Source organism: Thamnophis elegans, chromosome 5 (assembly GCF_009769535.1).
Source record: "Thamnophis elegans isolate rThaEle1 chromosome 5, rThaEle1.pri, whole genome shotgun sequence".
Taxonomy (NCBI): domain Eukaryota; kingdom Metazoa; phylum Chordata; class Lepidosauria; order Squamata; family Colubridae; genus Thamnophis; species Thamnophis elegans.
In genome coordinates, this window is record NC_045545.1 from 64,565,597 (window position 1) to 64,592,430 (window position 26,834).

The following is a 26,834-nucleotide window of genomic DNA, read 5'->3' on the forward strand; positions in this document are numbered from 1 at the left end:
TTTATTTCCATCATTTGTTTAGCGCGCCTCTGCTGTGCCCCCCCCCCGGAGCTATTTAAGCAGTGTGATAAAGCAAAGCAAAATATTAAAAGCCGAGGAAGAAGAAAAAAGAGCACCCCCCCTCCCCCTGGCAAGGCCTCAACTGAACTGAACTGAACGGAGGAGGCGGGAGACGACAATAGAAGCTGTTTCGTTGCTCAGCAACCAAGGCGAAACAGATTCTCTCTGCAGCCCTCCCTTCCTCGGGCCGCAGCTCTTTGCACATGGGTGCAAACAGAAATCAGCCTTTTTTGGTCTCTGCCTCGGCGCGAGCGGTGACGCAATCGGCCCGCGCCTAATGTGAAAGAGGAAGGCGACGTGTGAGGCTGAGGAAGTGGGAGTTTTTCCCCTCATGAAAATGTTATGGTGGTGAATTTGGGTAGGAGAGAGAGAGAGAGAGAGAGAGATGTTTCGCCGGAGGTTCTTTTCCCTGCTCGGCTCAGTAGAAGAGGGCTCCTGTTTTGACTGCTATGGCTTAAAAGAGCTCACCGGTCCCCGGCAGGGCTCTGCAGATAAGTAAAAGCATCAGAAACGGAGCAGGTGAATCCTCTGCCCTGGCTTGCAGTCTCTTTCTACAAAAATCGGTGCTAATTAGGGTTTGCGGAAGGCGTCCTTCCCTCTCCGTAGTTATATATGAATATACAATTATATCGCAGCGTTTCCAGGTTGGAGAATAAAGGTATTGTCTTCCGGTGGGTAGTGAGATCCGTATTGGCAAAATTATTTGCACCGGTGGCTAAATCTGTCGGTTGACATAAAGATGGTTGGGTTGGGACAGAAGCATCCTTTCCTTAATTTGGGTCTTTGTATTTGTATCCAAGCTGGAATGTCCCTGGTGTTCTCCAGCAGGAGCTCAAGTGGAAGCTTCAATTGTGAATGAATTTCTTCTTGTTGTATTAGCCGGAAAAGTTTATATTTATAATGCGGATATGGCTTTGTTTTTCATTTACAAAACGTCAAGTAAAGCTTATGCTCTAGGAAGGCATATTTGCTGAAGTACTTTCAAGTGTATGTTGAAGGTTGCAATCTTGAAAATGAAAAATAGACTACCAAATTTGAAGTGTATAAAATACCCAACCTTTCTTTTAGAGTAAAACAAAGCAAACTCAGTACACATTTGTAGTACTTTGTTAACGGACTTGTAGCTGTCCACACTTTAAAAAAAACTTTTCTTCACAGGTTATTCATACTCTGAATCTGTCTTCTCAACACTCTTGTTGGCTGGGCTAAGACTATGGCTCCTAAAGATATAATGACTAATTCACATGCCAAGTCCATTCTTAATGCGATGAACTCTTTGCGAAAGAGTAACACACTATGTGATGTGACCCTGCGTGTGGAACAAAAAGACTTTCCAGCTCATCGTATTGTATTAGCTGCTTGCAGTGACTACTTCTGTGCTATGTTCACAAGTGAGGTAGGTAAGATAAACATCAAACATTTTGGGGTATTTTTTTCCATGTGAGTAACGTGTGCCAGAGACTTAACACTTAAAAATATCACTGCAATTTAAGTATAAACCTTCCTGGAAATAATACTCATTGCATTCTTTGAGATTTACCCAGTACATGTGCATAGAATTGTATTGTACAGCTGCAGTTCTGTGTATAATCTGAAAGTAAGGCAATGGGATTTGCTTTTAAACAAATGTACATGTCTGTAGGCTGTGGGTGTGGGTATTCTTATACAGAGGTTAAAATCGGCAACAAAAATATATAACTCGAACATTATCTTAGTCATATTTTTTAGAGTTGAATGTTGCCCAGTAACTTTGAATTGTTACAGTGTAATAATCATAACAATTGACAACATAACAATGTAATGAATAGGTAACTATGTTTCTTCTTCCTACAATTTAATTATATATATATTTGGGCATATTTCAACTTGTATAAAGGTTAATATGAAGTTCAATATTAAACCTTGGGCGCATTTCGTTTGAGCATAAATTAGAAGGCCAACTTCATGGGTTTTGCACAACGATGTATCTTCTTTAGTGGCTTTTCTCCTATAGGGTTATAAAGAATAAGTCTTTTAGGGTATTTGAGAATTTCAATAGTTTGTATCTTGTTTTTTCATAATATCTTTCCCCTTTCACATTTTATATACTTTTTTGTATGTATAGTATAACATATATAATCAAATAATATGTGAGTATTTGATGGCAATACATTTGAATTAGAAGATCTTTAACTTACACTCTTATGTGATGCTTTGGTAACCACAATTCTAACATATATTTGAAATCTATAAGCAAATAATTTAAAAAAGTATTTATGTTATACTATGGTTATATTTTAGTTAAGGGACACAGTGGCTCAATGGCTAAGACGCTGACCTTGTCGATGAGAAAGGTTGGCAGTTCGGCAGTTCGAATCCCTAGTGCCGCATAACAGAGTGAGTTCCCGTTACTTGACCCAGCTTCTGCCAACCTAGCAGTTCGAAAGCATGTAAAAATGCAAGTAGAAAAAATAGGAACCACCTTTGGTGGGAAGGTAGCATTCCGTGCGCCTTCAACGTTTAGTCATGCCAGCCACATGACCACGGAGATGTCTTTGGACAGTGCTGGCTTTTCAGCTTTGAAACGGAGATGACCCCTAAAGTCAGGAACGACTAGCACATATGTGAGAGGAAAACCTTTACCTTTATATATTCTAAACATGTAAGACAAAGGTCTGTTGAAGTACTATTAAAAAAAGATTGAAATGAATAAAAGTTAAATTATTTTCTAAAAAGCAAAATGTTTGATACTATATATTATTTCTCCAGGAATGTTATACTGCTTGAAATTGTATTTGTTGTAAATTCATGCTTGTAAATTAACACTTAGTGAATTAGTATTTCCAAATGTGTCTGTAGGTGACCTGAAACAAAACTATGAATGCTATTTATCTAGACCAGAAATAGTACGGATACCAACAATAAATATATTTTATTTCAATAAATTATATTTTGTAGACTAGTAACTTTTTTTTACAGAAGGAAGATTTTGTTGTAATGTATATATAAAAGAGAAGTTGGTATGGTGAATGAAATAGCTTAAGCTCCTGGGAAAAAGCACTAAGATATTTGTGTCTTTGTTATAGTCTTTCAAGGGTGCACTTTTAATGATAATTATTTTTATAGTACATGTAAAGTTTGAATAAATGCTTATTTCCTCTTACCCATACTTATATTTTCCAAATTAGTTTCCATAACCCAGTAAAGATCATTAATACAAATCCTTGTAATTAAACATACTTTACTTGTAATTTGTAGCTTTCAGAGAAAGATAAACCCTATGTGGATATCCAAGGGCTAACAGCCTCAACTATGGAAATACTGCTGGATTTTGTATATACAGAGACTGTCCATGTGACAGTAGAAAATGTTCAGGAGTTACTCCCTGCAGCCTGTCTACTTCAGCTGAAAGGTAATGCCAGAAACAAATTGTATAAAGCAGGAATCAAGGATTAGTTGCATTGTCCAGATGCCTTCAATGTACAAAAATGAACAGAACTTTACAAATATACTGAAGTTAGTAAATTAAAGATGTATTAAAATAACATATAGATCTTGCTTACCGACCATTCATTCAGCAACTTCTCAAAGTTGCAATAGCACTAAATGAGTGGTATTTATGACTGATTCTGAAAGTTCCAGCTTCTCCATTTGCTTAATTCTGAATGCTGAATATTTTGAATGGCCATTTAATAGTTTTCAAATAATTGATGATGTGTACTAGTACAATCAATATGTGATTTTTCATTCTAAAAGTGTTTAAAATGTCAAAAAATATGGCAGCGGAGTCTAAATTCAGACTATAAATATTGATCATAACCATACTTATATCAGTAGTTTTATAAGCTGGAATTAAGTAACATTTATGTCAAATACAGCTTATTGAATTTATAAAAAGAAGTATTTATGACTCATAATGGCCACTAGTTTTACTCTGATTGAAATAATAAAAACACCGCTTCAACCCAGTCTCAATGTCAGGGCTGCCTCCTTCAGTAACCAAGAAAGAAAACTCCCAACTCCATTGTTTGTGGAATTCACTCCAATTTTACTGATACAGGATTTATGATTTTCACAATGGGAAATGGACCCACATATTTCGGGCCCAGCTTCTTCGATTTCTGGGTAGTCTGCAGAAACTTGGTGTACAAAAACACCCTATCACCAACTTTGTACTCTTTTGGCTTGGCCCTTTTTTTATCCACCTGTTTTTTGTGAGCTTAGTGAGCCACGTCTAAAGCTTTGCGGGTCATGGGCCAAAACTGCCGAAGTTGATTACTCTATTTGGATAAGGATAAAGTTTGCGGTTTTTCTTGAGGCAATTCAGGAATCAGCACAAAGTCCTAACCAAACACAACTTTAAAAGGGGTCATTCCTGTACTGCTGTGCACCCAATTATAGTACGCCACCTCCACGTAAAAGTTCAGCCCAATTATACTGTTGATAATTGATAAAACACCGAAGGTACTGCTCCAGAACTGAGTTAGCCCATTCACAAGCCCCATTAGTCTGTGGATTGTGGGCGGAGCTTAGTCCCTTGGCGGAGCCAATCAATTTCAGGAACTCTTTCCAAAAGTGGGAAGTGAATTGGAAACCCCCCCCCCCCCCCGTCTGAAATAATGCATTCAGGCACTCCATGCAACCTATATATAGGTAAAATAAACAATTTAGCCAACAACTTCACTGATGGGATTTTGGAACAAGGCACAAAATGGACCTGCTTGGAGAACAGATCGGTGATTACCCAAATAACGGTATTTCCAAATCTTTCTGCAACTCGACAATAAAATCCATTGATATCTCCTTCCATGGGGCCCCAGGGCAGGCAACACTTTGAAGGAGACCTCGGGGCTTCCCTGGTGGTCTTTTCGTGGCCACACAGATGGGACAATTGGCTATGTAGGACTCAATGTCTTTTTTCAAGGAAAGCCATCAAAATTGCCTTTTAATCAAATGCAGAGTTTTTACAAATCCAAAATGGCCCGCTATTCTCGAATCATGGGTCCGTTGAAGAATAACAGGTTTCAGGCTGGCAGGAACATACAATTTAGCTTCTACTCAAGCAAGTCCATCTTTCATTCATCAAAATATGTTTTGAACCAGTTATCGGACCCAAGACCTTCCTTAAGTTTGTCCATCAAGTCAGTGGTCACATCCAAGTTTACTGAGCCCTGGCTCCTATTAACCATTGGGGCAGCCAGATTCTTAGCTTGGTTGACTGGATGAACCACAGTAGGCCTGGAACTATTGTACTGGGGAAGCCTGGACAAGGCATCAGCTATAAAGTTCTTCCCTCCCAGGATGTATTTGAGGGTAAAGTTGAAATGGTTGAAATGCTGTGCCCAGCGTACTTGTTTAGGTGAGAGCTTACATGGGGTCTTCAATGCTTCCAAGTTTTTATGACCAGTCCATACTTCAAAAGGGCGTTTCGCTCCCTCCAGGAAATGTCGCCAGGTCATCAAGGCCCATCTGACAGCGAAAGCTTCCTTCTCCCATATGGCCCATCTCCTTTCAGTTTCTGTAAGGTTGTAATTTCCCCTCTGCCTTTGTTTGGAGTAATACTGCCCCCCCCCCCACTGCCATGTCACTGGCATCAGCCTGAACCATGAATGGTGCATCCATGTCTGGGTGTTTCAAAACAGGCTCTGCTGCGAAAAGTCACTTTAATTTCTCGAAAGCTGCATGACATTCCATAGTCCAGTTCAGAGGCTTACGTGGATTAGGTTTAACTTCCCCCTTTGATTTTAGGAGATTTGTAATTGGCAGTGCGATGCTAGCAAACGAGGGGATAAATTGGTGATAGAAATTTGCAAATCCCAAAAAACTTTGTAGTTGCTTGTGGGTGCAAGGAGCTGCCCACTCATTGATGGCCTGGACTTTTGCCGGGTCCATTTCGATACCCTGGTGGGAGGACGGTATCCCAAATAATCAATCTTCTCCTGGTGAAATTCACATTTAGACAATTTGCCATAAAGTTCAGTGGCCCGGAGTTTTTTGAGGACCAAGCGCACCAAAGTCACGTGTTCCTCATGTGTTTCCACGTGGATAAGGATGTCATCAAGGTAGACTAACATGCCCTTATACAGGTGCTCATGCAAAAGTTCATTTATTAATTGCACAAAAACTGCTGGTGCCCCCTGCAGTCCAAATGGAAGTACTCTAAACTGGAAACATCCTAAAGGGCAGTTGAAAGCAGTTTTCCACTCATCTCCCTCTTTGATTCTGACCTTGTAGTAGGCTTCCCTTAGGTCCAATTTTGTGAAAACTTTCCCTTTGCCCAACTGGGCTAACATATCCTTCATGAGTGGCAGGAGGTACATGTTTTCCATGCAAATGGCATTAAGATTTTTATAGTTAACGCACAAACGAAAAGAGCCATCTTTCTTTTCTCTGAACAATACAGGTGCTTACTCATGGTCTAGCCGGTTGTATAAACCCCCTTTTTAAGTTTTTGTCGATGAACTTCCGTAATTCCTCCATTTCACATGGGGTCATTGAGTAAATTTGAGGCTTAGGGAGTTTTTCCCCTGGGAGGATCTCAATGCTGCAGTCCATAGCGCGGTGGGGGGTAGTTTATCAGAAGCCCTTTCACTGAAAACCTCCCTGAGGAGGTCTTTGGGGATTTTTTCTTCCCCCTTAACTTTTTTCTTGCGCTGCTGCAGCTAGGTTTAGTTCAGTCTTGGCTATGTGGGAGATCCTCCCCTTCTCCTCTGGGGGTTTAGCAGAACGGATGCGTAACCACCCTTTCCTCCAGTTCATGTATGGGTTCCATTTCCATAGCCAGGGTAATCCCAGTATGAGGGGCTGATCCATCCCAGGCGCAACGATGAAACTCAAGGTTTCTTGGTGATCCCCCATCCACATTTCTATTGGTTCCGTTACAAAATGAGCAGGGGCTCCTCCAGCCACCGACCCGTCTAATTCGCAAAAGGCAATTGATACTTTCAAAGTCCTCAGTCTTAACCCCATTTTCTCCACCATTTCTGAGCTAATTACATAATGGGTGCATCCAGAATCTAAGAGGGCCAGCCTTTTCCCTTGGGCTCCAGTAGAGGGCACTTTAGCTTCTACTAGAATGGTCCTGGGCCCCGATCGGGGACTTACCAAGTGGTCGTCATCAGAGTCAGTTTCACTTTCTTCTGAAGGAAAGGAGGGTTCTTCCTCCTCCTGGCTGGGAGGGAAATGCTCAACAGCTTCCACCCCTTTCAAGGCGGTCTCCTTTCATTTCGCTGTCTATCTGTCTGGTTTCTTCTCTCCAGCAACGGTGGGTTTGGGGCCAATTTTTGAGTAGCAGCTCGCTGCTCAGTGCCCCTCCTTCCCGCATCGGAAACAAGCAGTAGATCGGGACTCGCTTGCAGGCCATCCCTTTCCTTCCTTCGGAGCTCCTTTGGGGGTGGGTGGGAGGGGGATTTTTGCCTTTATCACCGCTTCCCCGGTATTTATTCCTGGCTAGGTTGATTTCAACATCTGCTGCCATCTCATACCAGCATTGCAGGTTGTGTGGGGTCCCTCTATTCACACAGCTCTGGTATATATTTTCGTTCAGACCATTCATAAAACTGTCCCTTAAAGCTTCCTCTGACCACTCCCGCATATGTACAGACAACTCACAAAATTCTTGGATGTACTCAGCCACTGGATTTCTTCCCTGAGTAAGAGACTTCTCTTACTAGTTCTCACCTGATGCTCGGCTAGAGGGTCATCAAAGTGCTTCCTCAGGGTGGCCATAAACACATTGTAATTCCTCAGCATGGAGGGAGTCATCATTATGCAAAGTGACCATACACGCTGCCATTTTGTTCTCCAATGCCATGGTAACAGCTCTCACCTTGGCTTCCTTGTTAGAGAAATCCTCCTCATACTGTTGCATGTAACCTGGACCAGGAAAAATCCCAGCTCTTTGGGGTGTCCTCCAAATTTCACGCCAAGGGGAGGAACTTTTGGCATTCGGCGTCTGCGGGGGACCCCTCCCCCCTTGGAGGGGCTTGGACGGCTGCATATCAAACGATTACCCAACCCCCTCCCTCTAACGACCCCCATTCCAGTATCCAATCTGCAACTCCCTAAGGTGTCATGTGGGTTGCATCTCCAGACAGCATCATCATGTTGGTATGCAGGACGGTTGGCCTTGACCAGGTCCAAACATCGACCATCAGTATACGCAGAAAATGGTGAGAAGAAAACTCCCTTTGGCATATCACCTCCAGTACCTTTTATTCCCATCCCAAAAACATGCCCCCACCCTCCCCGTTTCTATGGCAGCCGATAGCAAGTAAGCGAAGCAAAGGCTGACACTCTAAGCAAAGATTAATCATTTCCTTTAGATGTATCTTTTGTAAAAAAGCAACATCAACTTGTAAAGATATAAATTTTCTTGACCACACTTGAAACCCAATATAACATTACACTTGTCTATGTTGCTGTTCAATAGAAATAAATATTGTACCATTTCACTTTTAATTTAAATTTGATTTCCTGGTAATTTTTCAGAATTATGATTTAACCAGTCAAAAGTGTCAACCATTATTTTATTTTCTTGTAGGAGTAAAGCAGGCTTGCTGTGAATTTCTGGAAAGCCAGTTGGATCCTTCTAATTGTTTGGGTATTCGTGATTTTGCTGAAACGCATAATTGTGTTGATTTAATGCTGGCAGCAGAGGTTTTTAGTCAGAAGCATTTTCCAGATGTAGTACAACATGAAGAGTTTATCCTCCTCAGTCAAGAAGAAGTGGAAAAACTCATAAAGTGCGATGAAATTCAGGTAGGAACTCATCCGTTACTGCAATTTAAGGCAAATAATATTTAATTCTAACGTGATGAATGCATTTGTCAATCATGTATTTGTCGAGCTGTATAAACAGGATTTTTGTATTACTTTGAGAATATAAAATACATTTAAGCAGCTTTTTCAATGCAGTGTGATAAGGTTGTTTGCACACTCGCCGTTCTTTCCTTTTCATGTTAATGTATTTGTCTAATGGGAAACATCGGAGGCTCTTGTTTTTTATTTATTTTTATCTCCTTTATTATTTTTATATATAACTCAAAGTGGTGAACGTACTTAATATTCCTTCCTTCTCCTATTTTCCCCAACCCAATTTCACCCAACCAGCCTTCATGCCTAAGATAGGAGTAGAACTTGCAATCTCCTGGTTTCTAGCTTCATGCCTTAATCATCAGGGCAAACTGGCTAAAAGTCCTATTTGAATGCTTCAGTGTTTTTAAAAAATGAACATTTGTGAAACTATTTTTATTATTTCTTCTGGGGCTGCCAACAAGAACTGCCCTCCCTTTAGAGAGGACCAAAAAACCCCCCCAGAAAAAGCCTTAAATCCAATGATTATATTAGGAACTGAGTCCTCTACCTTTAATCATATAATGTTGGAATTACATGTCACATGTTCACCCTTTTTATTTGTGACAGTCATAAGACAAAGCTACAGATTTTTGTTGGTAGACAGATACTTGTAATATATGATTGAGTTTTTTCTAGCAATCATAATTTGCTAAGCAGTTTTCCCACAGTACAAATGCAACCTCTGTTTGGGCTGCCAGGGGGCTATCTTGAATCATAGCCAACTCTTTTTGCAAAAGTCTGAGGAATTTTGCTTCTTTTCTTACAGGTTGCTTCTGAAGAGCCTGTCTTTGAAGCAGTTATTAATTGGGTGAAGCACTCAAAAAAGGAACGGGAAGCCTCTTTACCAGAGCTTTTGCAATACGTGCGCATGCCACTTCTAACCCCACGCTATATCACCGATGTGATAGATACTGAGGTTGGTCCAGGTTCTTTATTACTCATCTTTTAGAAATGGTTAATACAGTTATGGTGGGCAAGTTGTGCTTTTCCAAATGTTATTACAGTTCAAAGTATGTCTAATTAATTAAATTTGTCTAGAGAACTGCAGTTTAATATTATGATCATAGTTAGGGAAGACGTCCATTATAGTAATACTATGTCTGAGAGTATCCATTATTAGTAATATCACTATTGCACTACAACATTTATTCACTTTGGGATATTTTCTCCTTTTCATTGTTCATTGAGGAATGTCAGTGTTAACTTAGCAGATATAAGGCATTTGTTTCAGCACTGAAAGGAATATTCATGATTTTAAATTCACCTGCAGTGAATACAAATCAACACATTTGCAAAGGCCCCTTCAGACTAATAAAAAATCAGTCTCTGGGTGTCCATTTAAAAAATCTGAAGTCAGTTCACCACATATAAGAATATAAGATGAACCATGTAGGATCAGGCCTGTAGTTCATCTAATAATATGAATATCAGTCAATTTTGATATATTTAGGGTAGTCACAATTATGGAGAGAAGGGCGAATACTCTTCTTCCACTGTTGCTTCATAGCAGCTGGTATTTAAAGCACGGTATGTTGTCTATGATTCTTAAAATAAAAAGAGCTAATTGGAGTAGTAGAATCTAAGACTGTGCAGTGCATTGCTTCAGATTCCATTCCAAAAAGTGCTTCAGAGCACACGTACATCTGACCTGCAACTTACTAAAGCAGCTACATGCCTTTGCAGATCAGATGGTTGACAGGAAGAAGACTCTTCGGTTTTAATGAAACACAGGCAGGTTCTGCATTTGTGCTTCCCTGCTTCTCTGCAATACATTTATGGAATTGGATCCAACAAAAGGGAGGGTCACTTTTCCATGAATGTGACTGGTGCCTTTTTAAATTGTTTATCACAATAATAATCAACATATCTGTTTCCAGCAAATTCTGCAATTAATAAGCATTCATTCCTGTTCACGTGCCAAAATAGAGAAACTTCAAACTGCCTTTTAGTATCTGGAGAGTCCTTGGTGCTATCTGAGCTTAGTTGTTTGAAGACATTTCATTACCCAATTTAAGTAACATCATCGATGCTAGAAAGTGGTGTAAACCCCTGCTGGTGGAAAAGATGTGTTCTGGTGTTTTATTTCCTTCTTAGCTTTTTTGTTGTCTTTTTCTGAATGGTGTGTAAATGTTTATCTCTGTGTCTGTTGATGGCTCATTTGTCTGAATACCAAGCTTCCAGGAATTCCCTTGCATTTTATGAATTTTGTATTTATATTACAGCATAGCATGTACATACAAAAGGAATTAAATTTACACCAGAATGCATATTTTGTTAGGCATCCCCTCCCCCATGGATTCCTGAATTTAGCATATTTTTATCGGTTCAGGTTTCAATGGATGCTACTATGTTCTAACACTGAGGGGAGAGGGAGGCTTTCTCTCCATGTTTTTCATACCATGTGCAATTTATATTGGTCAGGGATTACTTGCCTTGGCTCCATATTGAAGAAACCTCAGATACCATTTCTTTGGGAAAGCTATTGCAGTTTCTCAGATATTTTGATTGCTTTTTTTCCAATTTTGCTATATCATTTTTCAAGTGAACTGAAAGCAGATCAAACAGTAACAAATCAGGGCTTCTCTTAAATACACTGAGAGTAAACGTGACTTTACCTTATGTTTTTGGTACTGCATCTGTCCTTCAAAGATGTCTTTCACCCAAGTGGTTTGATCAGCATTAATACTTGTGGTACAGATGGTTCATTAGTGTAAAAGAAATAGTCTAAAACTCAGCAATTTTATAGTAGCATAATTGTTTAGCTTTAGAATGGGTTTCTTCTGCTACCGCAACACAAATTTGTATATGTCTAATTAGTCCTTTTAAAAATATTTTTTAATATAAATACAAATGTTCTTTTTTTGTTGTTTTCATAAGGAAGTGTATCTCTGTGATATTACAAACCTGTATATATTGTAAAAATTATATAATCTTATTATAATTCCCCAGCCTTTTATCCGATGTAGTTTACAGTGCAGAGACCTTGTAGATGAAGCTAAAAAGTTTCATTTAAGACCTGAACTCCGGAGCCAAATGCAGGGCCCCAGAACCCGAGCACGTCTAGGTAAGTGGCAAAAGATTTAAATCAACATTTAAGAAGAAGGAAATATCATGTTCCATTCTTGTGTTTATTGTCTTTTGTCAATTGCCAGGTTTAGGCTTAACAGATTCATAATGTTAACACTGCTGCAAAAGATACTGGGCTTGATAAGTAATATATATATTACATATATATATATAATTCAGAGCTACTGTATGTGTCTTATATGAATGAAAAATGCTAAGCAAAATTAGATGTTCTGTGTTTGAATAAAAAAAAACTGCTACTCTCAAAGTGTAGAATTGTATTCTTCTGATTCAAGTGAATTAAATAATTATTGAAAACAAGTAATTAACCTCTTTTGAGAGTCAGTTTGGTCTAGTGGTAAAAGCACCAGACTAGAAAGCAGGAGACCATGAGTGAAGTCCCACCTTACCCATGAAAGCCTTCTAGTTGACTTTGGACCACTCTTAGCTCAACCCACCTCACTTTGTTGTTGTTGTGAGGAAAATTGGAGGAATGTGCTGGATATGTTTGCTATGTTGAGTTATTTGTAAGAATAAAGGCAGGATACAAATTAAATAATTATAAAATATATATAATCAGAAATATTTTATGTTTCCATGTTTCAAAATGCTGAAATAGTTAAAGTTTTGAAGAGATCACTTGTTGAAATAATTTGAGTTTCAAACAGGACAATTCCGGTTTGCTCCATAAAAATAAATGCAAAACATAATCTAAATAATTTGTTAGTAATTAAAATATAGGGAAAGCAATGTTTTAAGCATAATGTATTTAATTTATAAACCTTCATAGGGTGAAATCACCATGTACCTTCAAGCCCAAAACACAGATGTTTGAAGAAAAATGATACGTGAGGCTTTTGTGCTTAGTCATCAGTATGCTGTGTCTGTCTAGTTCAAATGGATGGATAGATGATTAGCCTTGCCTAATTTTAGGTGCTGTAGATCAGCGGTCCTCAACCTTTCTGGCAGGGGAGAGAGTGGGTGGTTTCCTGCACACATACTGCTTTTATAAATGCAACTGTGAGCTCATTCCCACGCACCCACCACTTCTGCTGCCCAGTTCCCAATGGGCTGTGGCCTGGCAATGGATTGCAGACATGGGGTTGGGTCCCATACTGCAGATCTAAGAACTGTTAATGAAATATCTATTTGGTATACTACCTGGAATAAATTACAGTGGTTATTACTGAAATATAATGTGGCCTCAAAATTGAAACAATTAACTGAATACAATAGAATGAGCTCACCAAAAGCAAGTATAGAACATAGGTAGGAAGCAAATGCATAGCTGCAGAATAAAAAGTCAGATTGTCAGAAAATGACTCACAATTATGTGGCTCATGTTAGCAAGAATAATTAGGATAGTTTTTGAAAAGAAAGAGAAGGATAATTTGTTTCATGAACAAGCATGGCAGTTGAATTGCCTTTCAACTCTGTATTCAATGATACCTTGATTTTTGTTGATATTGATATTAAAGAAGGGAAAAATCAGCTATTAACATTTAAAATACATTATTGTTAATACGTTATTATCTATTGAACATATAAATGAAATGCATTGCTATATTCTAGTGTTTAATTATATTTGTTATAACAGGGATTAATATGCTTAACAATTCCATAGAGTATAGCTTTCAAGCAGAAAGTAAGGGGAGGAGTGGAAAATCTGAACAAAATTGTTCAGTGAAGTAGTAAAGCTTTCATGGTGAAGATTTTTAAGAAGACAGGAGGAGATTTCAATGTTAATATAAAGGTAGTTCATTACTCAACTACATAGTTCTTAAATGTTTAGGGGTATGTGTTGATTATTTTTTGCTTGCTAATGTTTATATGCTGCCTTCTGATTCCAGACAGCTTACAGCATATCAGATAAAATCATAAAATCAATCTGTAGTAAATAACTACTAAAAATAATAAAGCTGCCATCAAACAAGTCTATGCAGTTTCTTGTACAACTTATTTTTGGGTTAAGATTGCAACCAGAACTGCGAGAATTGCTGTTGCTAAGCAGTCCGGTCATCTGACAACCATATTGCTTAGCAACAGAAATTCTGGTCCCACTTGCCATCATAACCTGAGGACTGCCTGTCTCAGTTGGCAAATCTGTAAAGCAGCTGTTCCCAGTTAACAGAGGCCTTTGAAGTTTAACTTTGCTCTTGCTCTTGGGTTTATTGTTATTTTAGTAGACAGATAGCAGGTCAAATTAGTTGGGTAAACAGAGTCAGAGAAGTTTATAAATTGTGGACCTATTTTACAAGGCGTGGGGGAGGGAATCTACTATTGTTGAAATACATTTATCAGTATTCAACTAGGGGAGACAATTTATGTGTGTGTTTTTTATGTACTCTTTTTCCTTTTCTTGTTTAGTTTTGCTTTGTTTTGCTTTGGGTTTTTTTTTCTTAGTTTGTATTTTAACTTTGGTAATTCAAAAAATTATACAAAATAAAAGCAGCTGAGCTGTTCCTTTTCCCAGAACTGCATAGCAGCTGCAAAAAGCAATCATGTATATATCCTAGAAACCTTTAAGCAGTTGCAGATTGTTATTACGTGATTATTTACTCAGCTAAAGTGCTGAACAGCCCTAGTATAAAATACTCTGATAACTTTATGCTACATATTTTAATTTTAGATGTTTTGTCCCACCTTTTATTTTTATAAATAACTCATATATAATACTCCTTCCTCCTCCTGTTTTCTCCACAATAACAGTCACAAATAGGGGACTAGTCTAAGGTCACCCAGCTACTTTTCATGACTAAAGTGGGACTAGAACTCTCAGTTTCCTGGTTTCTATGCCAGGATCTTATTTCCTTCAGGAAAAAAAGAATTGAATATGGTAGAGAATTTGTACTTCTTTATGTAGAATGTTATTTTCTTTGCATTTATCCTGCTTGGTTGCAGTGTTCACTTGTTTCATACTGCTGTAACATAGCTTGCATACAAAACTTTCAGTGTATAATTCAACAGTGAGGGTGATTTTTCAGCTTGCTTTTCCCTGGCCTTGATTACAGATAAGAGTAAGTGAGTAGTCCAAGTTCATCCAAAAGGTTTCGTGCCTAAGGGAAATCCTAAATCTTCCCAATTCTAGTCCAGTTGCTGTGGTAGTATATCACACTGGCTTTCAGTTTATTTAAAAGTTTATTTTTATGCCATTTTTATTTGTAAAGTTTACTGATGTGTAACGTTATGGTGGTCTCTTTCATTTAGGTGCCAATGAAGTTCTCTTAGTAATTGGGGGTTTTGGAAGTCAACAGTCTCCCATTGATGTGGTGGAGAAATATGACCCCAAAACACAAGAATGGAGCTTCCTACCAGTATGTAATTATCTGCATCATATATGTTTAAAACAACACCATGCTGTTTACATACATGAAATATTAGGTGTCCACTGTGGGGCATTGTAAGATTCCTAGAGCATTCTTTTTAAAAAAAGCAAAATTTGTTTGGCATGATGAAGTTTAGTGCAAAGGAGCATCAGGTAAATAATTTTTTCTTTGCCCAATGCTTCTAATTTCACAACATTTTTTCTCTAGTTGATTTCCACCAGTAGTATTTGAATAGGTTAAAAATTGGTCAGAGGGAGACCTTTATGAGTTTTTTAGAAATCTCCATGTAAGAATGGGTATAAAATTGGAACACCCTATTTGTGAACAGTAGAAGATAACTGTCGCTTCCTGTCTATACTCCTCAGGGAAGTAACACAGTAATAGTCTACTGTGTGAATGGATTGTAATACAGATGGATGCAGACAAGAATGATTCAAGCTCAAACCATTGTTAGCTGTCATCTCAGTATTTGTTAATGGAATGACACTGTTAAGCAAACCACCTTCTCACATTTCTAAAATTTGCTTCCAGAACAATTTAGGGATTACTGAGAAAACCATATTGTATATAAGATTGCTAAATCAAGATTTAAGAATATTCCAAATGAAATATCACTTTCTTATATTTTCAAAGTACATAGAAGACATTTTCCTGTTTTTTTGTAAGACATGTCTTCTCTCTGAATTAAAATTCTCCAGAATTCAATGCGGTCCATAGGGACCAGGTTTATCTTATGCTGAGAAAAACACAATTGTGTTGCATTTTGAAGAGGCAAACATGGGAAATTGAGTACTATTGTTGCAGATGAACTGGACACCTACAAATAAACCCTGTTACATTAGTCCAGGTTGATACAATTTACATTCTTTCTCCCTGATCTTGCATTCTAGCACTAGAAAATTGCTAGTGCCAATTTCTTTTTAGATACAAAAATTTGATTGTTTTCTTTCTTTTAACTTACATAGAGCATCAGCCGCAAAAGACGCTATGTTGCTACAGTTTCCTTGCATGACCGGATATATGTAATAGGTGGCTATGATGGTCGTTCACGTCTGAGTTCTGTGGAATGCTTAGATTATACATCTGATGAAGATAGCATTTGGTACTCTGTGGCGCCAATGAATGTTCGACGGGGTCTAGCAGGGGCCACATCTCTAGGAGGTATGTATTGAAAAACAACCAACTAATGATTATTCTTGGAGAAAAATCTACATGTGGGAAATAAGTATTAATGAAGGGGTCTTTGGTGCTCTTTGAGCTTGGTTGTTTTCTTGCAGACTGTTCATTATCCAAACTAGGTAAGATCATCAGTGCTAGTAAGGAGTTGGGGTTTGCTCTCAATTTATATTCTGGTGGCTTGCCCTGTCAGTGTTGATGGGAGTGGTCTTGATAGTTCTTTGGTTGGGCTGTTCACTGTTAGCTTGTTTGGAAGTTCCTTAATTGGAGTATTGTTTACTTCTTGATTGTTGGGCTGATGTTAATCCTGGTGTTAATCTATGTTCATCCGGCTGTTGATTAGTGGTGCGGAGTGTTTTGATATTTTTCTTTCCTTTTTGGCTTGTTGTTTCTTTTGCACAGTACTAGATGTTGTTTATGTCTATGTATCTATTGATTGCCAATTTATCTGAGTGCCAGATTTGCAGAAATTCTCTAGGATTGTCAGAGTTTCCCAGCTGAAACTATGGTTAAATCTGTCCACATGTTGTGAAATTAAAGAGTTTTTATCATGTCCTCTAACTGCTAGTCTTACATACTGGCTATTGCAGTCTTTATACTATATGCTGTAGATGACTCCCATTTTTTCTTCTGAGGTTGCTGGAACTTTTGCTTTACTTAGGATGTTTTGGAGGGCTTTAGTTGACATATTCTATGTTGATTCTATGTGGCTGTAGTAGACTGTTGGTGTTTTCTGAGATGTTTTTGATGTATGGAATTATCCTTTTTATGGCTTGAGTTGGTTGTGCTATATTGGATTGAGCGATCAGGCACTTTATGATGAAGTTACATGAATATTCATTTTGTGGAAGATGTTGTATAGATGATCTGTTTCCTTTTTCTGCTGTTCAGGGTTTCTGCAGTATGCTTGTGCTTCTCTAAATAGAGTTCTTATGCAGCTTCTCTTGTAGGAGTTGGATATTAATATTACCAACAATAATAATTAACCAAAGTAATAACACAATCTCCCACAAGAGAATACATACATGGCAGAAATGGGGGATGAAAAATGTCTGTATAGATTCCTCTGTTTTCCATATGTTTGGAGGAGCATAATTTTTTAAAGGATTCAGTTAGACATGAAAAGAGCAAGTCTAAGTTCATTTTGAATGAGAGATTAAATAAATGAAAGTTTGACTTCAAAATCTTCATGTTCAGTATCTTTTATCATATATGAGTCTTTTTATCATTTTCTTTTAAATCATTTTCAAAATGCATACACCTTTGTCTATTTATCTTAAATGTCCTAAATATACCTTTTGCCTTTTGCTGCAATTTTCAATTTGTATACCCTAAAGATATTAGGAGAACCAATCACTTGTGTATATAATATTTGGTTTTCCTGATTTAGGGGGTTAATTAGTTTAATACAGAGATTTGAACAGAGTAACCCACAAACATTACTATTTTTTCCCCTCCAGAGACAGAAATCTTAGGGTTTATACACTCCAAAATTTATCCCAGCCCCAACTACTTTTGCATATGATTCTTAATATGGCAGAGACATTTTTTAGCTTGATTTCTAAGCCAAGGGAAAATACAGATTCCTGATATAATATTTACTCCCTTTGGTAGTTCACACTTGCGTTTATCATTTGTACTTGTGTTTATTTATAAATTTATATATTTCACTTAAAATACTGTGGGATGCTTTGGAAATAAAGTAAAATTATAATACATATAATAAGAAAATTATATAAAAATTGTGATAAAGAAAAACCTTTCTCTTGAAATAACTGACTTATTTGTTATATTATAGATATGATCTATGTTTCTGGAGGTTTTGATGGAAGCAGACGCCATACCAGTATGGAAAGATATGATCCAAATATTGATCAGTGGAGTATGTTGGGAGATATGCAGACAGCTCGTGAAGGTGCAGGATTGGTTGTGGCGAATAATATTATCTACTGCCTTGGTATGTAAACCCCCTCCTATTTGGATGTCCTAGTATTAAAAGTGTTCATCAAACATCAAGCATCAAACAAAATCTACCATCCACAGATTTTATGTTATATATATATATATTGTATATATTTCAAGTATGAAAATATTTTTACCTGGAATACCTTTAGTACAAGATTCCAGTATCTCAAAATTGTAACTGTAAATGGAGTACTACTAGATAGAGCTTAAGAATTGTCAGATTGCATCAATTCTTTAATATTTGTGCATTTAAGAGATACGGTGGTACCTTGGTACTCATTGTTAATTGGTTCCAGGACAAAAGTACCGAGACAAATTTTTCACATCAAAATGTTTTGAATACCAAATATGATGAGTTTAAAGCAGTTGAGTACTAAGGCACTCTGTAGAAGAAAAAACTGCTCTAAACTATTGTATAGTTAAAAATTTATCACCATTGTAACATAATTTCATCTAGAAAAAAGAGATGTTCTAAGAAGTTTATTGTAAGAAACTAAAGTCTAGTTGAATTGGGTTTTATGAAATTAAAATGATTCTCCATCTTTTTTGGAACACTAAAGCTAATATATTCTGATAATTTATGTATGAAGAAAACCATTAAAGTCTTCTAAAGTAACCTTTCTTCCACAAGTATGCCTAGATACTGTAAATTGGCACTACAGCTGCCAGAATGTCCAGGCAACAAAGTATAACACTATACATGCGCCGAAGTGGCGCAGTGGTTAAATGCAGCACTGCAGGCTACTTCAGCTGACTGCAGTTCTGCAGTTCGGCTGTTCAAATCTCACCGGCTCAGGGTTGACTCAGCCTTCCATCCTTCCGAGGTGGGTAAAATGAGGACCCGGATTGTTGTTGGGGGCAATATGCTGACTCTGTAAACCGCTTAGAGAGGGCTGAAAGTCCTATGAAGCGGTATATAAGTCTAACTGCTATTGCTACTATTCACTATACAGTATTTATCCTAGGCTGGCATTTGTAAATCAAATCATAGACCAGTATAAAGAAGTGGGGTATGATTGTTAGCTATAAAAGATATGTAATTGAAAACTAAAAGTATATATAAAGAGCAAGACTCTAAAATAAGGAATAGAAGCATTAAATGGATATAGGAGAATATAAAGAGTTAATAGGTGGGAAACTATATCAAATTACAAAGTTAATATTGTAGACGAGGTGCTTCTTAAATCTAGTTTATAGTGCAAGCAATCATCCAATGAATTTTGAATGCTGCTGCACAGAACCAAAAACATTGTATATTGTAAGGGTTGGTATCTGAAAACAACAGGATGGTATAAAATTGTCTTGGGTGCCTTGGATATTTATTTAATAGTGGTAAGATAAGACTAGTGCCACTGGGGAGGCATATGCTCTGTAGTTCTGTGCCTCCAGCATCAAGGGGCATTGTCTCTCCAGGCAAGGAATCTTCCTATATCAGCCTTCAACATGATGATATCATATCAGAGTAAAGGCCCTTTTGTGTTTAGGACTGATATTTGTAGAATTTCTTTTTTCAGCATCCAAATAATATAGGTGAGTACATTAGGATCTCTATATAATATTGTTGCATATCAATGTGACTACAATTCTGTGTTTCCTTCTCTCCCCGCGCCCTGGATCTTTTTTTGTTTTTTCTGGGTTTTCTTTATTCCAAGTCTGAATATAAATCAGACATTTATTTTACTTTCTCTTGTGTATGCATTTAGGTGGTTATGATGGGCTAAACATCTTAAATTCTGTGGAGCGATATGATCCCCATACAGGCCATTGGACAAATGTGACTCCAATGGCTACTAAACGCTCAGGTAAGATTTCTGATTTTAGGATTTTTTTTTTTAGGATTTTATTGAGGATTTATATGCCGCCCTTTTCCCTGAGGGGACTCAGGGCGGCTTACAACAATGAGGGGAAGGGAGTGCAAGACAAGACTTAAAAAGAAAAAGAATCGTGAATAAAAGAAAATTATCCATAAAAACACAACATTCACTCAACATTCGGGCGGGGTGAGAGTAATCCTATGCCCAGGCCTGACGGGATAGCCAGGTCTTGAGGGCTGTGCGGAAGGCCTGGACTGTGGTGAGGGTACGGATCTCCACGGGGAGGTTGTTCCATAATGTCGGAGCTGCAACTGAGAAGGCTCTCCTCCGCGTAGTCGCCAGTCGGCACTGACTGGCGGATGGAATTCGGAGGAGGCCTACTCTGTGCAATCTGATGGGACGCAGGGAGGTAATTGGCAGGAGGCGGTTTCTCAAATAGTCAGATCCACTACCATGGAGCGCTTTATAGGTGGTAAGTAAGACCTTGAAGTGCACCCGACGATCAACAGGTAGCCAGCGCAGCTCACGGAGGATTGGTGTTATATGGGCGAACCGTGGTGCGCCCATGATCACTCGCGCGGCCGCGTTCTGAACTAGCTGAAGTCGCCGGATGCTCTTCAAGGGCAGCCCCATGTAGAGCACATTGCAGTATTCCAGCCTAGAGATCACAAGGGCTCGAGTGACTGTTGTGAGAGCCTCCCGGTTCAGGTAGGGCCGCAACTGGCGCACCAGGCGAACCTGGGCAAATGCCCCCCTGGTCACAGCCGACAAGTGGTGGTCAAAACTCAGCTGTGGATCCAGGAGGACTCCCAAGTTGCGGACCCTGTCTGAGGGGTATAAATTTTGCCCCCCCAGCCTGATTGATGGAACGTTAGCCAAATTTTTGGGAGGAAAACACAACAGCCACTCGGTCTTTTCCGGGTTGAGTACCAGTTTGTTAGCTCTCATCCAGTCTTTAACAGCCTCAAGGCCCCGGTTCATCACGTCCACCGCTTCATTGAGTTGGCACGGGGCGGACAGATACAACTGCGTATCGTCCGCATATTGATGGTACTTAATCCCGTGCCTCCGAATGATCTCGCCCAGCGGTTTCATGTATATGTTAAATAGCAGGGGGGACAGAACCGAGCCCTGCGGCACCCCATAGGTTAGGGGCCTCGGGGACGATCTCTCCCTCCCCACCAACACCGACTGCGACCTGTCCGAGAGGTAGGAGGAGAACCACTGTAAAACAGTGCCACCCACCCCCACCTCCCGCAGTCGTCGCAGAAGGATACCATGGTCGATGGTATCGAAAGCCGCTGAGAGGTCGAGGAGAACCAGGATGGACGCGTAGCCTCCATCTCTGGCTCTCCAGAGATCATCGGTCAATGCGACCAAAGCGGTTTCAGTGCTGTAACCGGGCCTGAAGCCAGACTGGAAGGGGTCAAGATAGTTAGCTTCCTCCAAGGTACGCTGAAGCTGTAAGGCCACCACCTTCTCAACAACCTTCCCCACAAAGGGGAGGTTGGAGACTGGACGATAGTTGTTAAGAACTGCTGGATCCAAGGACGGTTTCTTCAGGAGGGGCCTCACCACCGCCGCCTTAAGCGCGGTGGGGAGGTGTCCCTCCCGAAGAGAGGCGGTAACAACCGCCTGGATCCAGCCTCGTGTCACCTCTCTGCTGTTGGCAGTCAGCCAAGAGGGACACGGGTCCAGTATACAGGTGGAGGAACTCACAGCTCGCATAGCCTTGTCCACATCCCCAAGATTTCTGATTGGGTTAGGGAATTATGGAATAAAATCTAAATGCTTTCTAGATAGAATAAATCTAAATAAGAGAAAGAAATAAAATAAAAGTCAACATCTTTCTGTAAAATGTATGCAGCACTTTACTGAAATCCTGTCAGACACATTTAGTAGATAGTATCTGTTGAGCAGAAATATTTTCCTCAGGCAGGCTTCCTGAAAATGTTAAAAAATACATTCAACTATGGAGGTGGCATTTGCCAAGCTTACCAGTGATCAGCTCTTTCCAAAATTTGCTCTAAATCATCATATTAGAGCAATCTTTACCCTTTACTACTTATTGTTTCTCACTCTATTATGTTTAACAGACATTTTAAATGTAAACTTCCTTGATGCCCTGAAACAACATAACATCTTCATCACAAATTAATTTACCATTAATTTAAACTTTCAGTAGTAATCATGAATATAAAAAACAGTTGTTAAAAATGAAGGCATATGCAGTTATTACTAGATTTTTATTCTGCTTTTTATTATATAGCTCAGGGCAGCAAACAAAACTTTGTACTCCTGATTCCTTTTTTTCCCACAACAACAACCCTGTGAGGTGGGTTAGGCTATGAGAATAACTTCCGCAAAGTCACCTAGTTGACTTTTATGCACAAGGATAGAAGTTAGCATGTCTTATGGAAAGCAGACTATGCAGTCTCCTATAATCACCTAATGTCTAACAGAAGGAATCCATCTATTTTGCTATAATATTTCATTACTTCTCTTTGCAGGAGCTGGAGTAGCCTTGCTGAATGACCACATCTATGTGGTTGGAGGGTTTGATGGAACATCACATCTCTCCTCTGTGGAAGCTTATAACATTCGTACAGACTCTTGGACAACAGTAACAAGCATGACAACACCTCGTTGTTACGTTGGGGCAACAGTGCTCCGTGGAAGGCTTTATGCCATAGCTGGGTAATTAGATGGTGCTTATGGAACTAACATTTATGAACCTTAAATGTTCTAGGTACCCCTGACACTTGCTTTGTTTTATGGAATACATATTCCATCCATTCAGGCTACATATTTTATATCTCTCCAGATATCGTTAATTTTGGGTATAATTAGATACTGTGTGCATACATGATCTGTTATCCTGAGCCGAGGTGGCGCAGTGGTTAGGGTGCAGTACTGCAGGCCACTTCAGCTGACTGTTATCTGCAGTTCAGCGGTTCTAATCTCACCGGCTCAAGGTTGACTCAGCCTTCCATCCTTCCGAGGTGGGTGAAATGAGGACCCAGACTGTGGGGGCGATATGCTGACTCTCTAAACCGCTTAGAGAGGGCTGAAAGCCCTATGAAGGTTCTATAAGTCTAACTGCTATTGCTATTGCTATTCAAATCCTTTAAAGCTTAGATGGTAGCTGTGCTATATCACAGGTCAATCACATTGCTGCAGTTTGCTTGTATATGTCTTGCTCCAAGTTACTTAGATCACAGGGTTCCACCTGAAGTGAAACCCCTGGAGAGGACCATTTTGGGGGAATTCGGATGTAAGTTTGAAACCAAAAGATTAAAAATAAGACTGTTTTATGTCTATATCATGTTGACAGAACCAACAGCTTACTGAAGTATATTAGATGACAGTGCATTCTGATTGCATTGCCAGAATATATATTAATAAAATGCACTTGTCCTTATCCCAAATTTCTTATAAAAATGAAAATTGGCCTATTGTACAGCAATAGTATGAGTAAAAGTAGATAAGAGTCCTGGACTTACGATCATGATTGAGCCCAAAATTTATGTTGCTAGGTGAGACATTTGTTAAATGAGTTTTGCCTCATTTTACGACCTTTGTGGCCACAGTTGTTAAGTGAATCACTGCAGTTGTTAAACTAGTAACACGGTTAAGTGAATCTGACTTCCCCATTGACTTTGCTTGTCAGAGGGTCGCAAAAGGAGATCACATGACCCCGGGACATTGCAACTGTCATAAATATGAACCAGTTGCCAAGCGTCTGAATTTTGATCACAGGGATGCTGCAACGGTTGTAAGTGTGAAAAACGGTCAGTGATGTAACTTTGAGTGGTCACTAAATGAACTGTTGCAAGTCGAGGATTATCTGTATAGCAAGCTTTGCCTTGTGCTAATTTCTGAATAGCTTTAAAAAGCTCTTAGAAAAGCTTTATTTTCCTCTGACAAAGGTATTCTGCTAGTTCTGACTCCAAGAATCTGGACCTCAGCAAGGTTTCATCTGTAAATCTCTATTGTATACAGGTATGATGGAAACTCACTCCTGAGCAGTATTGAATGCTATGATCCTATCATTGACAACTGGGAAGTGGTGACATCACTAGGAACCCAGCGTTGTGATGCTGGTGTTTGTGTACTACGGGAGAAGTGATTTTAGCAAAGGCTTGGGAGAGAAAACAGTTCCATGGAACAATTACCAGAAAAAGCATTGCCTGACTTGGAATTATTGATCCTGTAGCTGTGAATTAAGTCACTTTTAATATCTGGACTATGCTGCAAATTATCAACAAATCTACTGATTCTGGTTTGAAGAAAAACCCAGACACAATGCACTTTGACTTGACAATGGATGAACTGCATGCTTATGTAGACTAACTCTGTAAAAAATGAATCACCAGAGCTGCAAGAATGTTTGCCTGCTGAATATCTAAAATTAAGTCGGTCATCTCAGTTTGTCTCTAATCATCAGCACATACTCTCATTGAGCTTTGACCACATCCAAAGTTCAGTTTGTTCCTGAATATTTTCATATACCAAATATGCTGATGAACATCATATGAGCAGACCAAACTTTTTGGGGATATTTTTTTCAGATTCTGCACCAACTTGTCCATGTCCTGGAAAGCAGCCAGGAACCTATTGATCTATAAAAATGAAAGATTATGTATGTCGGTATACGAATTTGACATATATGCAATACATAAGGTGGGGCAAGTGGCAGACATAGAGGAAAATTACCTGCTGGGATATGCAGTCATGTCTGTTGGGAAGAACAACAGGCAAGCAAGCAGGCAGCACTAGATCTGTAAATATTTTTTAAAAACCAGAGACTAGAAACAATAAGCACTAGAGAAAAAAATATGTGCTAGTGCTTAAGCAACAACCAGGTTTATGTTTACATTTGCCTTCTAAGCTACAAACTCTTGCCAGTAGCAGAACAATGAAGGATGTCCTTGGCATCTTGAGTGCAGCAGTTATTTATAAATATGCTTTTGAAGAAAATCTCTATCTAAGGTACTTTTTAGGGACTGGATATGCCCACGCACCACGAGTTATCACTTCAAATCATAAGAGACTCCCAAAGTTACAGTGGTCACCTTCAAGTTGCACTGCAAATAAGGTTGAAATATGATGCCTATAAAGGGATTGCAGTGTATGTGTCCAGAATGAATGTCAGTACACATTTTGCATTTCAGTTTTGTTCTGTATTTCTTAAGCTTTCAGCCAGAAAGGCTAACCTCCTTCATATCCACTAAGGATTTTTGAATAATCATCTCCAAAGTGAGCCGGAACTGTTGACTTGCTCAAGCCGTTCCTCTATGGTGGCACGTAAGATTCCCAGCTCCCTATTTCCTTAATATGCCCCTGATATATAATGCAGCTTGTATTAGATATGTGAAGACAAGTCACTTTGCTGGTTGAAATACAACCCTGTGGATAATACTCTTCCATCCCTCAATTATGTGCTGTGGCTTTCAGTGTGACCTTGGCATTTTCTCCCATGAAACTACTGAGGCTTTGTGTGTGTGTGTGTGTGTGTGTGTTATCCAATCAGAAACCAAGGGATGAATGTATTTATTTTCTTGTGTGTGGGTGACTTCTTGCTTTGGGAATGGGGGTACAATAGACTAATTATGCACTTTCAAATAACATTGATTTAAAAACCCTGACCTATCACACTAGTGTTTGATTCCTTTCATATGTATTTTCTAATAAAATGATGGCTGGTTCAAATATTTGATATATCCATATAGGTTGGTTATACTTGCACTATTTATTAAGTACTGTGTTAGTTTCTAGGTGTCACTGATTTTTAAAAAGGCCAAATGTAATGTTGCCCAAGAGCATATTATCTATAACTCTTTGAAGGCTTACCTAGGTTTCAAAATGCAGCTATGATTATATAGTAGGGATTTTAAATTTTCCTGGCCTCTGGGTTTTGAATTTGTATTTTATTTCATTAAGAGACAATACTTTAATCATGTTGCCATTTTTAAAAAAGATAACTGAAACCGTTATCACCCTCATTAATATAGAAGGGATTTTATTGTGAAAATAACTGTAAACTAATATTGCTATTACTTAAAAATCAACAATGTTAAAATTGAAGTACATTTTTTACAATTGGAAAATAAGTAATTTCATATAGCTTCCAGACTAAGCATCATGAAACAATTAAGACAGCTACTAAGCTACATCTATGGAATTCCTGGATTTTATTAGTTATCTGCATAATTTCATGTTTATATTATAGCTCCTCTCAAATTGGGTGCATAGTTTGTTCATTTGCGTTTGGTAATTACAGTAAAATTTTGGAGACTTATGAGACATATGACACTACTCTTCATGATAGCATTGAAAGAGCAAAAGAGAAGATTAAAGCATAATAGTCACACAATGAATCCATTCATACATTGATAAAAATACTAAGAATTAAAACCACTTGTTTTGAAGATGTTTAGCAGTCCTTCAGTACGTAAGACCATATTGAATTGGCATAATGAACCGTTTTCTCCGATCACCCAGACTTCAGGATCAGTATTTGCAGCTTGCTCCTTCCGAAGCGAAGGTGGCATTTTCATAGGACATTATAAAAAAATTGGTGTCTATGCCA

General features: G+C 38.7%; 1 protein-coding gene across 2 annotated transcripts; it reads left to right on the forward strand.

Annotated features, from left to right (window-relative positions):
• Positions 1–358: 358 nt before the first annotated feature.
• Positions 359–25,956, forward strand: KLHL12 (kelch like family member 12). Of its 2 annotated transcripts, none has more exons than XM_032218896.1 (12): positions 359–718; positions 1,219–1,456; positions 3,298–3,451; positions 8,582–8,799; positions 9,662–9,811; positions 11,845–11,959; positions 15,169–15,275; positions 16,253–16,448; positions 18,262–18,420; positions 20,132–20,230; positions 22,753–22,939; positions 24,245–25,956. In XM_032218896.1, exons 2-12 carry the CDS (start codon positions 1,274–1,276, stop codon positions 24,369–24,371), a joined length of 1,695 nt encoding a protein of 564 aa, XP_032074787.1. In that variant the 5' UTR covers positions 359–718; positions 1,219–1,273; the 3' UTR covers positions 24,372–25,956. The 2 variants fall into 2 exon arrangements, with proteins under 2 accessions (XP_032074787.1, XP_032074788.1); XM_032218897.1 differs by having other exon boundaries at positions 359–579.
• The last annotated feature ends 878 nt before the right edge of the window (positions 25,957–26,834 follow it).

What these genes read in the sequence shown, in the direction of transcription:
- KLHL12 (XM_032218896.1), top strand. Translation starts at nt 1,274, where the DNA reads ATGGCTCCTAAAGATATAATGACTAATTCACATGCCAAGTCCATTCTT. An exon ending in CTGTCTACTTCAGCTGAAAG is followed by an intron (nt 3,452 to 8,581) that starts GTAATGCCAGAA and finishes ATTTTCTTGTAG; the next exon opens with GAGTAAAGCAGGCTTGCTGT. An exon ending in CAGAACCCGAGCACGTCTAG is followed by an intron (nt 11,960 to 15,168) that starts GTAAGTGGCAAA and finishes TCTTTCATTTAG; the next exon opens with GTGCCAATGAAGTTCTCTTA.